This window comes from Oncorhynchus tshawytscha, linkage group LG28 (genome assembly GCF_018296145.1).
Source record: "Oncorhynchus tshawytscha isolate Ot180627B linkage group LG28, Otsh_v2.0, whole genome shotgun sequence".
Classification (NCBI taxonomy): domain Eukaryota; kingdom Metazoa; phylum Chordata; class Actinopteri; order Salmoniformes; family Salmonidae; genus Oncorhynchus; species Oncorhynchus tshawytscha.
Genome location: NC_056456.1, coordinates 17601024 through 17616740, shown reverse-complemented (window position 1 = coordinate 17616740; position 15717 = coordinate 17601024). Strand labels below are relative to the sequence as shown.

Genomic DNA, 15717 nt, shown 5'->3' with positions numbered 1-15717 from the left:
CTGTATTTTTTTGTGAAGAATCAACAACAAGTGGGACACAATCATAAAGTGGAACGACATTTATTGGATATTTCAAACTTTTTTAACAAATCAAAAACTGAAAAATTGGGCGTGCAAAATTATTCAGCCCCTTTACTTTCAGTGCAGCAAACTCTCTCCAGAAGTTCAGTGAGGATCTCTGAATGATCCAATGTTGACCTAAATGACTAATGATGATAAATACAATCCACCTGTGTGTAATCAAGTCTCCGTATAAATGCACCTGCACTGTGATAGTCTCAGAGGTCCGTTAAAAGCGCAGAGAGCATCATGAAGAACAAGGAACACACCAGGCAGGTCCGAGATACTGTTGTGAAGAAGTTTAAAGCCGGATTTGGATACAAAAAGATTTCCCAAAGCTTTAAACATCCCAAGGAGCACTGTGCAAGCGATAATATTGAAATGGAAGGAGTATCAGACCACTGCAAATCTACCAAGACCTGGCCGTCCCTCTAAACTTTCAGCTCATACAAGGAGAAGACTGATCAGAGATGCAGCCAAGAGGCCTATGATCACTCTGGATGAACTGCAGAGATCTACAGCTGAGGTGGGAGACTCTGTCCATAGGACAACAATCAGTCGTATATTGCACAAATCTGGCCTTTATGGAAGAGTGGCAAGAAGAAAGCCATTTCTTAAAGATATCCATAAAAAGTGTTGTTTAAAGTTTGCCACAAGCCACCTGGGAGACACATCAAACATGTGGAAGAAGGTGCTCTGGTCAGATGAAACCAAAATTGAACTTTTTGGCAACAATGCAAAACATTATGTTTGGCGTAAAAGCAACACAGCTCATCACCCTGAACACCCCATCCCCACTGTCAAACATGGTGGTGGCAGCATCATGGTTTGGGCCTGATTTTCTTCAGCAGGGACAGGGAAGATGGTTAAAATTGATGGGAAGATGGATGGAGCCAAATACAGGACCATTCTGGAAGAAAACCTGATGGAGTCTGCAAAAGACCTGAGACTGGGACGGAGATTTGTCTTCCAACAAGACAATGATCCAAAACATAAAGCAAAATCTACAATGGAATGGTTCAAAAATAAACATATCCAGGTGTTAGAATGGCCAAGTCAAAGTCCAGACCTGAATACAATCGAGAATCTGTGGAAAGAACTGAAAACTGCTGTTCACAAATGCTCTCCATTCAACCTCACTGAGCTCGAGCTGTTTTGCAAGGAGGAATGGGAAAAAAATTCAGTCTCTCGATGTGCAAAACTGATAGAGACATACCCCAAGCGACTTACAGCTGTAATCGCAGCAAAAGGTGGCGCTACAAAGTATTAACTTAAGGGGGCTGAATAATTTTGCACGCCCAATTTTTCAGTTTTTGATTTGTTAAAAAAGTTTGAAATATCCAATAAATGTTGTTCCACTTCATGATTGTGTCCCACTTGTTGTTGATTCTTCACAAAAAAATACAGTTTTATATCTTTATGTTTGAAGCCTGAAATGTGGCAAAAGGTCGCAGAGTTCAAGGGGGCCGAATACTTTCGCAAGGCACTGTACAGTACAGCCAAGTCACTGTGGGTTTAAAAGATATGTTTTCTTTTTAGTCAATGAAACAACAGTCAAGGGAGAGACAGAGGGATTGGTGCTCTCTGCTGGTCTGAAAAGATTCATGAATACGTCTACCGACTGTTAACACTACTGTTTTATAATGATTTTAGTTTTTACTGGAGCGATGGGCTTTATTGCGATTACCAGCGGGTATTTCATCCTTGATATGATGAATTGATAAATCTGTGGCTGTGGTGGATGATGTAGTAATTGTTCAGGTAACAAAATCTTTCTGTATCTTTGATTTAGCTTTTCTTTCTGGGATGGTCAATTCTTGATCTAATTCATAGTTGAGTAGGCCAATGTTTCCAATGTTACAGTTGTACAAACGGTACATACAAAAATATTGTGACATAGAAGTGTGGGACCCCTCAAACAGATCCTATTTTTCTATTGTAAATAGTTTACATTTTAAGCCAAATAAGTGCCTTGTTTTTGCCGTTTGGCCTCACATGCATTAACTTATCCCATGAAAAAAAAAAGTGTGTTATTGATGCCAAGTTAATATCATTTACAGAAAATGGATTTTAAATTGTTGCATATATTTTTTTCCGTTCATGCAATATAAAAATAGAGATTACATAGGATATTTACCATGAGGTTGACTTATTATGCACTGATATGCATTAAAGTATCACACGGATATTGCTTTTAATGCTACTGATATTTTTTTTGCCAGTTATTTCACATTTAATGCTTTGTGGCAATGTAAGGGATTTTCCTGCTGTGTGTCTCATTCTGTATCAAAAAGTTTGATCAAATGTTTTGAGAGTAACAATAAAACTTGAGTGATAACATACACGCTCTGTTAGTCATGTGTAAAGGTTTAATATTGACCCATATGTTATAGTCGTGTGGCTGGAAAGAGATCCTTTCTACCCCGGTACTGTAAGTGATTCTTCTGGGGAGAGAGAGTGGAAAATCCCGTTTTATAGTATCACTCCTGTATCACACCTCGACATGTTTACATACCTTTTGTAATCTCAGACGTTGTCACTGCTCATCCACAAAAACAAAAGGGGACTCTACAAGAGAGGACTACATGTCTTTACCAGTCTTCAGTGAAATATTGACTCACCTCCCACACCCTTCAAGGATGCAATGGGGGTATCTTTTGATCTTTCAGAGTTGTTTCCCACAGAAGTCTGACAGGTACAATATTATCACAGGTGAATTACCAGGAGAATGTTAGGTCTATAGTTCTATTTGATTCGATAAGGATGTTTGAAACCAGTTCTGACTTGCTGCTGTGCATGGACCTGAAGTGCATGATATAGTGCTGGATTCACAATACAGAACAATATAATGAGAGGGGGGAGCAATCTCAACTGTTGCTGTAAGCAATGGGCAACAAAGGAGTAATGCAAGTAGCGTTGCCAGGTTACTTTAGGGCAGGGACAGAATGGGAACCTGGAGGAAAATGGGGGAGGCTCATTGTTTTTCAATTTCAGTCAGGTGGAGGGTTTAGTGTTTAAGTCTAGTCTAGTGGAGGGTCATGTAATTTGCAATTGATGACATTTCTATTTTCCTCAGTGTTTTAGATTGAATTGGTTATTATGCTATATATGTCAGTGAAGTAAAACCAGGAAGAGAGGGGAGGGAGTATGAGAGGTTATGGGTATCATGCCATAGCAAAAAGCATACGCCTGACCTTGTTAGCTTAAGATTTGGAATAAAATAAAATAGATCTGATTATATAATGTGATCTATAACAGCACTTTGGTCCATGATGCTTAATGCTAGCAACAAGCGGTTAAATACCTGGGAAAGACATGACTCTGAATGCATATATGTGGATATCTTCGTTAAGATTCTATGACAATCATTGGCTGAGCCACAACCTTCTACAGCCGAGGAGACAAAAAACGTGCTTTGCTTGTAAAGTCATCTTATTCTGTCGCTATCAATTGATTGAGCTATTCCCTTTCTGTAAAATATAAGATGTTTTAACACACAGTTTTTGAGGAAACACTTGTGACCATCTCCCGTTGGGTTATGCCACAGAATAAGAGTAGCTAGCAGTTCCACCTATTAAAAAAAACTGCGTCGGTAGGCCTACTCTATCTGGGGTGGAAAGGAAGGCCTAACTTTTGATAGTACCATGCATAATGATTTGAAAGCGGTTTATTTGCAAACAAGACACACTGATTTGGCATTGGAGAAAGATGATAAGATGAATGCATAGGCCTATCTCTCTGTCCATTCTTAGCCTGTAATTTTGGTCATTTGTGTGGTATAAAAAAATATTCTGCTAAGGTCTCTAGCCACGTAAAATGACGTAGAAATGCATTCATTTTTTACAGACCCGCAAATACAATGATAGATTCATGCAATGCTTTTATTGTAAAGCAATAAAGTCTGAGAACCCACAACCTTCTGGCCCGCAGCCCTGTGACTTACAGGACGAAGAACAATGTCTAAAAGTGCATAGGCCTATCTAAGTTTCTGGTTTGTCCTAGAAGTGAGGGTAAACGGTAGGCATGTTCTCTGCTATTCACTGTATGTTTTAGTTATTATTTCAGTTATAGGGGAGGGTTTGGTTGTAATATATTTTGCTGAAGGGACGGCCATCCATTTTCATTTCAGAGAGGTCCGACTTTCTCCAGGTGACTCTTATTATTAATAACATACACTTCTGTAACAAAAAGAACAATGGCAATAGTTTTTCACTGAATAGCTTCAGATGAAGGAGACAACGCACAGGCGCAGAAGATAATACAGGTGAAACTCAAGCATTTCGCTGAACCCACGGTAACATCTTCAAATCTGCGTACACGACCGTGAACTTTGATTTGACTTTGAGTGGTTTTTAATCACTGCTTCTCAAAAGGCACTGAGAACGTATCGAAATATCTCCATGGAAATGTTGTGAAAAATATACAAGAGCAAGTCCTTTTATCTCAGGGAATATTCTCTTCCTTGGAGTGTTATTACCGTACTTGTTTGGCTTCAAAGCCTGAGTCCAGAGAATATAATCAATTGCAGTAACACGCCACTAGGTGTCATCATTGGCATATCAAACATTAGCCATGATTCCATCCCTAACTTCAAGTCCACATTCTAATTCTAACCATAACTTCACCCTGGCCTAACCTGTCGTTTTGGGTGAACCTATTGGTTTCTAATGAATATGTTTCTGATAGGTCCTCCTTGGTAGCCACACATTCATTCAATGTATGATGTATTTGACGAGAGCATCTTCCGCCCAGTTGTCTGAATGTGAAAACATAAGACCTCATTTTAACACGTTGGCAACTTGAACACTGGCAGCATTCCTCCTGGTCAGACTTTTTAGACGTTTTCTGTCAAAATAGTACTTCAGTTGCAGAATACTTCAGTCTTCAAGTATTTATGGACCTCAGCGCAATGAAAAATGTAACCGTTATTTACTGTACCTCTAACGTAAGTCGAAACTCTTGGCCGTGAGTCTTTCTAGCCTTGCAATTCATATTCTACCAAGGACCTTGTAAATGATATCAAGCAAATTAAACAGGTTGAATAAAGGTGCGATATTGTGCTGAACCAATGTGAAGATCTGATTAGGCTTATATGTTCAAACCTTGGTACTTTGATTTTCTTAATTATTAGCCAAAATATTGAGGCATTGAAAGAGCGCCCTAATGATGTCGTCATTGTTTGTGCGAGTCTGTAAGTTGTTGGTCGTATACGTTTGTATATGGAGAGTGCTCTACTTCTCCACACATTTAACTCTATACTCTAACAGCTGCCAAGTCTGGCCAGCCCTTAATCGGATTTACTAGCTCTCAGATCAAAACATGATAAAGAGGAATAAACAGATATTCCTTTTCTCTCTGAGTCTTTGAGGAAGTGTTTCCTGTCCCAGACAGACATACAGTCATGATGACCCAGGACACTCACAAGACTATAAAAGTAGTAAGCTTCTTGGGGTATGGTAATAACATTCACCTTGCATTTTAAAACCAGAAAACATCTCTTTCATCCAGTATCATCACTACAGCATGGAGAACTGAGTTACTCAATTTTGGTTACACCTACTTCAAGTCTGGAGTGTTCATTGTATCTCACCTGCTGAATACGATTAGCACTCCCATGAAAAAAAGCCTACAGATATTCATAGGACAGCTGTAACGGTTTTCTAGTGGTGATGAAGGAGAGTCGGACCAAACTGCAGCGTGTCGATTGCGATCCATATTTATTAAACAAAACGTAAACACGACTAAACACTAAACACTACAAAACAATAAACGTAAATGAAAACCGAAAACAGCCTATCTAGTGCAAACTAACAGAGAGTACAAGTAAGACACTAAGGACAATCACCCACGACAAACTCAAAGAATATGGCTGCCTAAATATGGTTCCCAATCAGAGACAACGATAAGCACCTGCCTCTGATTGAGAACCACTCCAGACAGCCATAGACCTTGCTAGACAACCCACTAAGCTACAATCCCAATACCACCACCAAAACCCCAAGACAAACACACCACAATTACAAAAACCCCATGCCACACCCTGGCCTGACCAAATACATAAAGATAAACACAAAATACTTTGACCAGGGCGTGACAGAACCCCCCCCCTAAGGTGCGGACTCCCGAACGCACCTCAAAACAATAGGGAGGGTCCGGGTGGGCGTCTGTCCATGGTGGCGGCTCCGGCGCGGGACGTGGACCCCACCCCTTTAATGTCTTAGTCCCCTCTCCCTTCGTCCCTGGATAGTCCACCCTCGCCGCCGACCATGGCCTAGTAGTCCCCACCCAGAACCCCACTGGACTGAGGAGCAGATCGGGACTGAAGGACAGCTCGGGACCGAGGCAGCTCGGGACTGAGGGGAAGCTCGGGAGTGAGAGAAAGCTCAGGAGTGAGAGAAAGCTCAGGAGTGAGAGAAAGCTCGGGAGTGAGAGGAAGCTCGGGAGTGAGAGGAAGCTCGGGAGTGAGAGGAAGCTCGGGAGTGAGAGGAAGCTCAGGAGTGAGAGGAAGCTCAGGAGTGAGAGGAAGCTCAGGAGTGAGAGGAAGCTCAGGAGTGAGAGGAAGCTCAGGAGTGAGAGGAAGCTCAGGAGTGAGAGGAAGCTCAGGAGTGAGAGGAAGCTCAGGCAGGTAGATAGATCTACCAGCTCCTGGCTGGCTGGTGGTTTCAGCAGATCCTGGCTGACTGGCAGATCCTGGCTGACTGACAGATCTGGAAGAGTCTGGTTGACTGGCAGATCTGGAAGAGTCTGGTTGACTGGCAGATCTGGAAGAGTCAGGTTGACTGGCAGATCTGGAAGAGTCTGGTTGACTGGCAGATCTGGAAGAGTCTGGTTGACTGGCAGATCTGGAAGAGTCTGGTTGACTGGCAGATCTGGAAGAGTCTGGTTGACTGGCAGATCTGGCGGCGCTGGGCAGACTGGCGGCGCTGGGCAGACTGGCGGCGCTGGGCAGACTGGCGGCGCTGGGCAGACTGGCGACGCTGGGCAGACTGGCGACGCTGGGCAGACTGGCGACCCTGGGCAGACTGGCGGCGCTGGGCAGACTGGCGGCGCTGGGCAGACTGGCGACGCTGGGCAGACTGGCGACGCTGGGCAGACTGGCGACGCTGGGCAGACTGCGACGCTGGGCAGACTGACGACGCTGGGCAGACTGGCGGTGCTGGGCAGACTGGCGGTGCTGGGCCGACTGGCGATGCTGGGCAGACTGGCGATGCTGGGCAGACTGGCGACGCTGGGCAGACTGGCGACGCTGGGCAGACTGGGGGCACTGGCGGCGCTGGGCAGACTGGCGGCACTAGCTGCTCCATATAGGCTGACAGCTCTGGCGGCTTCTTACAGACTGACCGCTCTGGCGGCTCCGTGCTGACTGGCAGCTCCTTGCAGACTGGCAGCTCCTTACAGACTGACAGCTCCGTGCAGACTGGCAGCTCCTTGCAGACTGGCAGCTCCTTGCAGACTGGCAGCTCCTTGCAGACTGGCAGCTCCATGCAGACTGGCAGCTCCATGCAGACTGGCTGCTCTATGCAGACTGACAGCTCTGGCTGCTTCATGCAGACTGACAACTCTGGCTGCTCCATGTAGACTGGCTGCTTCATGCAGACTGGCAGCTCGGGCTGCTTCATGTAGACTGACAGCTCTGGCTGCTCCATGCGGACTGACAGCTCTGGCTGCTCCATGTAGACTGACTGCTTCATGCAGACTGACAGCTCGGGCTGCTTCATGTAGACTGACAGCTCTGGCTGCTCCATGCAGACTGACAGCTCTGACTGTTCCATGCAGACTGACAGCTCTGGCTGCTTCATGCAGACTGGCAGCTCTGGCTGCTCCATGTAGACTGGCTGCTTCATGCAGACTGGCAGCTCGGGCTGCTTCATGTAGACTGACAGCTCTGACTGCTCCATGCGGACTGACAGCTCTGGCTGCTCCATGCAGACTGGCTGCTTCATGCAGACTGGCAGCTCTGGCTGCTCCATGCAGACTGACAGCTCTGGCTGCTCCTTGCAGACTGACAGCTCTGGCTGCGCTGAACAGGCGGGAGACTCCGGCAGCGTAGGAGAGGAGAAAGGCTCTGGCTGCGCTAAACAGGCGGGAGGCTCCGGCAGCGCTGTAGAGGAGGAAGGCTCTGGCTGCGCTAAACAGGCGGGAGACTCCGGCAGCGCTGGAGATGAGGAAGGCTCTAACAGCGCTAGATAGGCGGGAGACTCCGGCAGCGCAGGAGAGGAGAAAGGCTCTGGCTGCGCTAAACAGGCGGGAGGCTCCGGCAGCGCTGTAGAGGAGGATGGCTCTGGCTGCGCTGAACAGGCGGGAGGCTCCGGCAGCGCTGTAGAGGAGAAAGGCTCTGGCTGCGCTAAACAGGCGAGGCACACTGAAGGCCTGGTGCGTGGTGCTGGAACTGGTGGTACTGGATCGAGGACACGCACAGGAAGCCTGGTGCGGGGAGCTGCTACCGGAGGGCTGGGGTGTGGAGGTGGTACTGGATAGACCGGACCGTGCAGGCGCACTGGAGCTCTTGAGCACCGAGCCTGCCCAACCTTACCTGGCTCGATGCCCACTCTAGCCCGGCCGATACGAGGAGCTGGAATATATCGAACCGGGCTGTGCACCCGCACTGGAGACACCGTGCGCTCCACAGCATAACACGGTGCCTGCCCGGTCTCTCCAGCCCCCGGTAAGCACAGGGAGTTTGCGCAGGTCTCCTACCTGGCATAGCTATACTCCCTGTAAGCCCCCAAGAAATTTTTGGGGCTGACTCCCGGGCTTTCTTGCCAACCGTGTTCCCTCGTATCGCCGGCTCCTCTCTCCGGCTGCCTCTGCTCTCCTAAGTGCCTCCACCTGTTCCCATGGAAGGCGATCCCTTCCCGCCAGGATCTCCTCCCATGTGTAGCAACCCTTGCCATCCAATATATCGTCCCATGTCCAATCCTCATTGCGCCGCTGTTGCTGCCTTTGTTGCCTCTCCTCTTTCGGCTGCTCCTGCCTGTTGACACGCCGCTTGGTCCGTTGGTGGTGGGTGATTCTGTAACGGTTTTCTAGTGGTGATGAAGGAGAGTCGGACCAAACTGCAGCGTGTCGATTGCGATCCATATTTATTAAACAAAACGTAAACACGACTAAACACTAAACACTACAAAACAATAAACGTAAATGAAAACCGAAAACAGCCTATCTAGTGCAAACTAACAGAGAGTACAAGTAAGACACTAAGGACAATCACCCACGACAAACTCAAAGAATATGGCTGCCTAAATATGGTTCCCAATCAGAGACAACGATAAGCACCTGCCTCTGATTGAGAACCACTCCAGACAGCCATAGACCTTGCTAGACAACCCACTAAGCTACAATCCCAATACCACCACCAAAACCCCAAGACAAACACACCACAATTACAAAAACCCCATGCCACACCCTGGCCTGACCAAATACATAAAGATAAACACAAAATACTTTGACCAGGGCGTGACAACAGCACCATTTTATTTCACGACAAAGAATGTATTCTGAGGTAAATGTTACAAAACTCGGTTTTTGACAATACTGTATTGTTGTTTTATTGACATTGATACAGCATGAATTGGAAAACCAATGACGTCATTTAAAATACTCACATAATTGTTATGTTTCTAATATCACTTATGGTCTTCAAGACAATCGAAACAATGAAAATGCACTAGTAGTAGTTTAGGCGAAACAGCTATAATATATCTTGACGCGACGATAACTCATCTGCGCCTCTATCCTTCCATAACTATTGATAATTTAAAATGACTGGTGGATATAACATACAGACTGCTGTGCTGCTTCTACCCGGCATCCCTCAGTGGCGGACATCATGGTGCGGCTGGACATCCTGCTCCTCATCCTCCAGCTCGTCTTCTTCGTACTCGCCAATCTCGTCAGCGGTGGCGTCCTGGTACTGCTGGTACTCAGACACCAGGTCGTTCATGTTGCTCTCAGCTTCTGTAAACTCCATCTCGTCCATACCCTCTCCGGTGTACCAGTGAAGGAAGGCCTTACGGCGGAACATGGCGGTGAACTGCTCAGAGATCCTCCTGAACAGCTCCTGGATGGCCGTGCTGTTGCCGATGAAGGTGGCAGACATCTTGAGGCCGCGGGGTGGGATGTCGCAGACGGCCGTCTTCACGTTGTTGGGGATCCATTCTACGAAGTAGCTGCTGTTCTTGTTCTGCACACTCAGCATCTGCTCGTCCACCTCCTTCATGGACATGCGCCCGCGGAAGATGGCGGCCACGGTGAGGTAGCGGCCGTGGCGAGGGTCGCAGGCGGCCATCATGTTCTTTGCGTCAAACATCTGCTGTGTGAGCTCGGGCACGGAGAGGGCACGGTACTGCTGGCTCCCCCTGCTGGTTAGAGGGGCGAAGCCGGGCATGAAGAAATGCAGGCGGGGGAAGGGCACCATGTTAACAGCCAGCTTGCGGAGGTCAGCGTTAAGCTGACCAGGGAAGCGCAGGCAGGTGGTAACCCCGCTCATGGTGGCCGACACCAGGTGGTTGAGATCTCCGTAGGTGGGCGTGGTGAGTTTGAGGGTACGGAAGCAGATGTCGTAGAGAGCCTCGTTGTCGATGCTGAAGGTCTCATCTGTGTTCTCCACCAGCTGGTGGACTGACAGAGTGGCATTGTAGGGCTCCACCACAGTGTCTGACACCTTGGGTGAGGGCATGACGCTGAAGGTGTTCATGATGCGGTCGGGGTACTCCTCGCGGATCTTGCTGATGAGCAGGGTGCCCATGCCAGAGCCGGTGCCCCCTCCCAGAGAGTGGGTAAGCTGGAAACCCTGGAGGCAGTCACAGTTCTCAGACTCCTTCCTGACTACGTCCAGGACAGAGTCGACCAGCTCGGCTCCCTCTGTGTAGTGGCCTTTAGCCCAGTTGTTACCAGCTCCACTCTGACCTGAAAGACCCATGGTGAACCTGTGTTAGAGACATCACACCTTTGTGTGCTAATACACATCTACAGTTGAAGTCAGAAGTTTACTTACTTTTACACAAAAAAACCTCAGTTTTTCCACAATTCCCGACATTTAATCCTATAACAAATTCCCTGTCTTAGGTCAGTTAGTTTATTTTTAGAATGTGAAATGTCAGAATAATAGTAGAGAGAACGATTTATTTCAGCTTTTATTTCTTTCATCACATTCCAAGTTGGTCAAAAGTTTACATACACTCAATTAGTATTCTGTAGCATTGCCTTTAAATTGCTTAACTTTGGTCAAACGTTTTGGGTAGCCTTCCACAAGCTTCCCATAATAAGTTGGGTAAATTTTAGCCCATTCCTCCTGACAGAACTGATGTAACTGAGTCAGGTTTGTAGGCCTCCTTGCTCACACACTTTTTCAGTTCTGCCCACAAATTTTCTATAGGATTGAGTTCAGGGCTTTGTGATGGCCACTCCAATACCTTGACTTTGTTGTCCTTAAGCCATTTTGCCACAACTTTGGAAGTATGCTTGGGGTATATTGTCCATTTGGAAGACCCATTTGCAACCAAGCTTTAACTTCCTGACTGATGTCTTGAGATGTTGCTTCAATATATCCACATGGCATCATGAGAAAGGAAAACTATCTATTTTGTGAAGTGCACCAGTCCCTCCTGCAGCAAAGCACACACACACACGATACTGCCACCCCCGTGCTTCACGGTTGGGATGGTGTTCTTCGGCTTGCAAGCATCCCCCCTTTTCCTCCAAACATAACAATGGTCATTATGGCCAAACAGTTCTATTTTGGTTTCATCAGACCAGAGGACATTTCTCCAAACAGTACAATCTTTTTCCCATGTGCAGTTGCAAACCGTAGTCTGGCTTTTTTATGGCGGTTTTGTAGAAGTGGCTTCTTCCTTGCTGAGCGGCCTTTCAGGTTATGTCGATATAGGACTCATTTTACTGTGGATAAAGATACTTTTGTACCCGTTTCCTCCAGCATCTTCACAAGGTCCTTTGCTGTTGTTCTGGGATTGATTTGCACTTCTCGCACCAAAGTACGTTCATCTCTAGGAGACAGAACTCGTCTCCTTCCTGAGCAGTATGACGGCTGCGTGGTCCCATGGTGTTTATACTTGCGTACTATTGTTTGTACAGATGAACGTGGTACCTTCAGGCATTTGGAAATTGCTCCCAAGGATGAACCAGACTTGTGAAGGTCTACAATTTTTTTTCTGAGGTCTTGGCTGATTTCTTTGGATTTTCCCATGATGTCAAGCAAAGAGGCACTGAGTTTGAAGGTAGGTCTTGAAATACATCCACAGGTACACCTCCAATTGACTCAAATTATGTCAATTAGCCTATCAGAAGCTTCTAAAGCTATGACATCATTTTCTGGAATTTTCCAAGCTGTGTAAAGGCACGGTCAACTTGATGTAGGTAAACTTCTGACCCACTGGAATTGTGATACAGTGAATTATAAGTGAAATAATCTGTCTCCAAACAATTATTGGAAAAATGACTTATGTCATGCACAAAGTAGATGTCCTAACCGACTTGCCAAAACTATAGTTTGTTAACAATTTGTGGAGTGGTTGAAAAACAAGTTTTAATGACTCCAACCTAAGTGTATGTAATCTTCCGACTTCAACTGTAGCAATACACATCAGTTAGCATGAAAAGTCAGTTAACAAGCAAATGCACCGGGCATATTATTTGTCAGTTTCCATTGAGAGAGACAATTCCAGTTTGTTAAGAGTGGACAATAACACCTTAATTGAGCATGATCAAGAGTACCATTACCATGATCTAAAATATTATAGTGTAGAAGTCTGCATATACAATAGGATGTGGAATGTAGCCTTACTATCCTTTATGCAGTAGAATTGGCAAGGTGTCGTGGGTGGATTTGATTTAACGCTATATCCCCATCTTGATGGGCACTGCAACAGTAGTAGTCTATGCCCTGTTTTCTGCTGCGCCATGCTAGCTGTCTGTGCCTGACACAACCGCTCGACCGACCATTGCATTCCCTTCCTGGTACATTGCTGAGCTGTTGCAGAAAAGTTGCACACTGAACACACCGTCTATCTATGTCAAAGTTAAACTAAGCTTGGCTTCAGAGGAGATGACAGTGGATGCTGACACAGATGTGACAGGCTGTGGGTTGAGGATGGAAGTGCTGACAGGACATGATGATGACCCATAAGGCAAGACAGTACAGACAGATCTGGGACCAGGCTGGGCAAGATAGCATAAAACAATCTGGAACCCGGTTGGATAACCACTACTCACCAAAGACAAAGTTGTCTGGTCTGAAGAGCTGGCCGAAGGGCCCTGAGCGGACAGAGTCCATGGTGCCTGGCTCCAGATCCACTAGGATGGCCCGGGGGACAAACTTGTTACCTGTGGGGGAGGAGAGGCAGGGACATCAGGTTTAGGGAGGGAAGGAGGATGGGCTCTCACTCTCGCTTTCTCTCACTCACTCACTCAGCCTCCCTTGCAGACTGCAGCACAGAAAAACTGCTAGCTCCAGTCCAAGGAGGCTGAGCTAAGCTGAATTCATTCAGACCAAGATGGCATCTCCCAGTAGACATGACACATTTTCTCTCTTATCGTCATATCATCTTATCATGCTGCTATGCGCATTTCTCTATGAGTAGATATTCAATCAGATTCACGTTAACAAGAGGTCAATAGTGCTTAGCATTGCACGCACAGGAAATAGGATCGGTGCTAACTACAGGACATGCAGGCTACTATAGGCCCCAGAATCTGCAGTCTGGCTGGTTTGCCATAGGAGACTGACTGTTCTGTATGAGAGAGAGACAGAGACAAAGTTTGAGATTCTGCATGGCCATGACCTTCAAATACCTGGGCAACAAAAAATAAAAAAATCAGACCAACGCAGACAGAAGGCAAGCATTAGGGTTGGGTTGGTTTTACAAAGACTGCACTCACTGCAGATATATACATGCCACCCCTCCGCAACGGGCTCTTAAGAGACGGAGAGAGAGACAGAGAGAGAAAGAGAGATGATGCTGCAGAGAAAGAGGTGATACAGGGAGAGAAAGAGAGAGACCGGGAGGGAGAGAGATTGACAGGTCCCTGCTGCTGTCCTCATTTCCCCTGCCCTGCCACAGGGCCCACTGCACCCAGACAGATATTATGGTCACAATGTCACATTCTCAATTTAAAATTTGGCCTACAGTGCATGAGTTTGCAAGTCAAAAAAGGTCTGCAATTTTCATCACCAGGGAATATAGTTTTTATTCTGAGTTTATTTAGGGCAAGGCCAAAGCACACAGTGTACAAAACATTAGGAACACCTTCCTAATATTGAGGTGCACCCCCTTTGCCTTAAGAACGGACACAATTTGTTAGGGCATGGACTTTACAAGGTGTCAAAAACGTTCCACAGGGATTGCTGGCCCATGTTGACACTAATGCTTCCCATAGTTGTGTCAAGTTGGCTGGATGTCCTTTGGGTGGTGGACCATTCTTGATACACACATAGGAAACTGTTGAGCGTGAAAACCCAGCAGCGCTGCCGTTTTTGACACACTCAAATCAGTGCGCCTGGCACCTACTACCAAAAAGCACTTAAATATTCAAAGGCACTTAAATATGTTGTCTTGCTCATTCACCATTTGAAAGGCACACACACACACACACACACACACACACACACAATCAATGTCTCAACTGTCTCAAGACTTAAAAATACTTCTTTAAACCTGTCTCCTCCTGTTCATCTACACCGATTGACGTGGATTTAACAAGTGACTTAAATAAGGGATCACAGTTTTCACCTTGTCAGTCATGGAAAGAGCTGGTGCTTGTAATGTTTTGTACACTCAGTTTATGGTTGATTATTTTCTTAGACCTGTTGTTTAGATGCATGCAGAGATTACTTAAAGACCAATCTAGATAGTAAATTGAGATGTATTTACCTGATGCTTCATTGTAGTACACGTTAATCCTCTCCAGCTGCAGGTCACTGTCACCTTGGTAACTGCCGGTGGGGTCGATGCCATGTTCGTCACTTATCACCTCCCAGAACTAAAAATGGGACAGAGAATAGGTCATGCAAACGTGATGCTTTATAGTTTGACCTAAGAGATCTGGCTATAACCTGATCAAGACATGGAAAAGTACTGGACGGCCGTTGTGCGTAGTCTATCGCTATGGCGCAGCTCCTTTTGGCGACAGCATGACGCGCCAGCCCCGCAGGTGCGCGACACCACTGCAGACCCTTTGGCTCCTAGCCCAAGTCCAAAAGCAACACCCCCATAATCAACCTAATGGCATCTTATAGTTGTCAATAAATGAAACACTAATTTCCACGAGACATTCGTCCAAAAACATGACCCCAAAATACTGCATGGCTGATTGTGTTCTCTTGGAAAATGTAGTGCGATTCATGTTGGGACAAAATTGTAAACATCTAACAAAAAAAAGGATTGCTCTATAATAACCTCTGCGTCTAGACAAATATACACATAACACCTACCTTCGCACCAATCTGGTTTCCACATTGCCCGGCCTGGATATGAACAATCTCCCTCATGATGATGCCTTTTGGGTGCACGCAGATAGCAGCCTTTTGTCTCAACTAACAACAGTGCCCTCAACCTGGTTGCGACCACTGTGTTTCTCGCCTCTCAGCAGTTGTTACATTCTTATGGCGATCGGTAAACCAAGGGAGACTCATCATGTTGA

General features: G+C 46.2%; 1 protein-coding gene across 1 annotated transcript; it reads right to left on the bottom strand.

The window, feature by feature from the left end:
- Window positions 1–9522: 9522 nt before the first annotated feature.
- On the bottom strand, window positions 9523–15717 carry LOC112226844 (tubulin beta-2A chain). Its single transcript, XM_024391444.2, has 4 exons — window positions 15509–15717; window positions 14949–15057; window positions 13291–13401; window positions 9523–10968 (listed from the first exon to the last, which is right to left on the bottom strand). The coding sequence occupies exons 1-4, from the start codon at window positions 15563–15565 to the stop codon at window positions 9875–9877; spliced, it is 1371 nt and encodes a 456-aa protein (XP_024247212.1). The 5' UTR covers window positions 15566–15717; the 3' UTR covers window positions 9523–9874.

Excerpts from the sequence above, each read along its gene's own strand:
- LOC112226844 (XM_024391444.2), bottom strand. The coding sequence starts at position 15,565 with ATGAGGGAGATTGTTCATATCCAGGCCGGGCAATGTGGAAACCAGATT. Across the intron at positions 15,058-15,508 it reads GAAACCAGATTGGTGCGAAG|TTCTGGGAGGTGATAAGTGA; the intron begins GTAGGTGTTATG and ends TCCCATTTTTAG. Across the intron at positions 13,402-14,948 it reads GTACTACAATGAAGCATCAG|GTAACAAGTTTGTCCCCCGG; the intron begins GTAAATACATCT and ends CCTCCCCCACAG.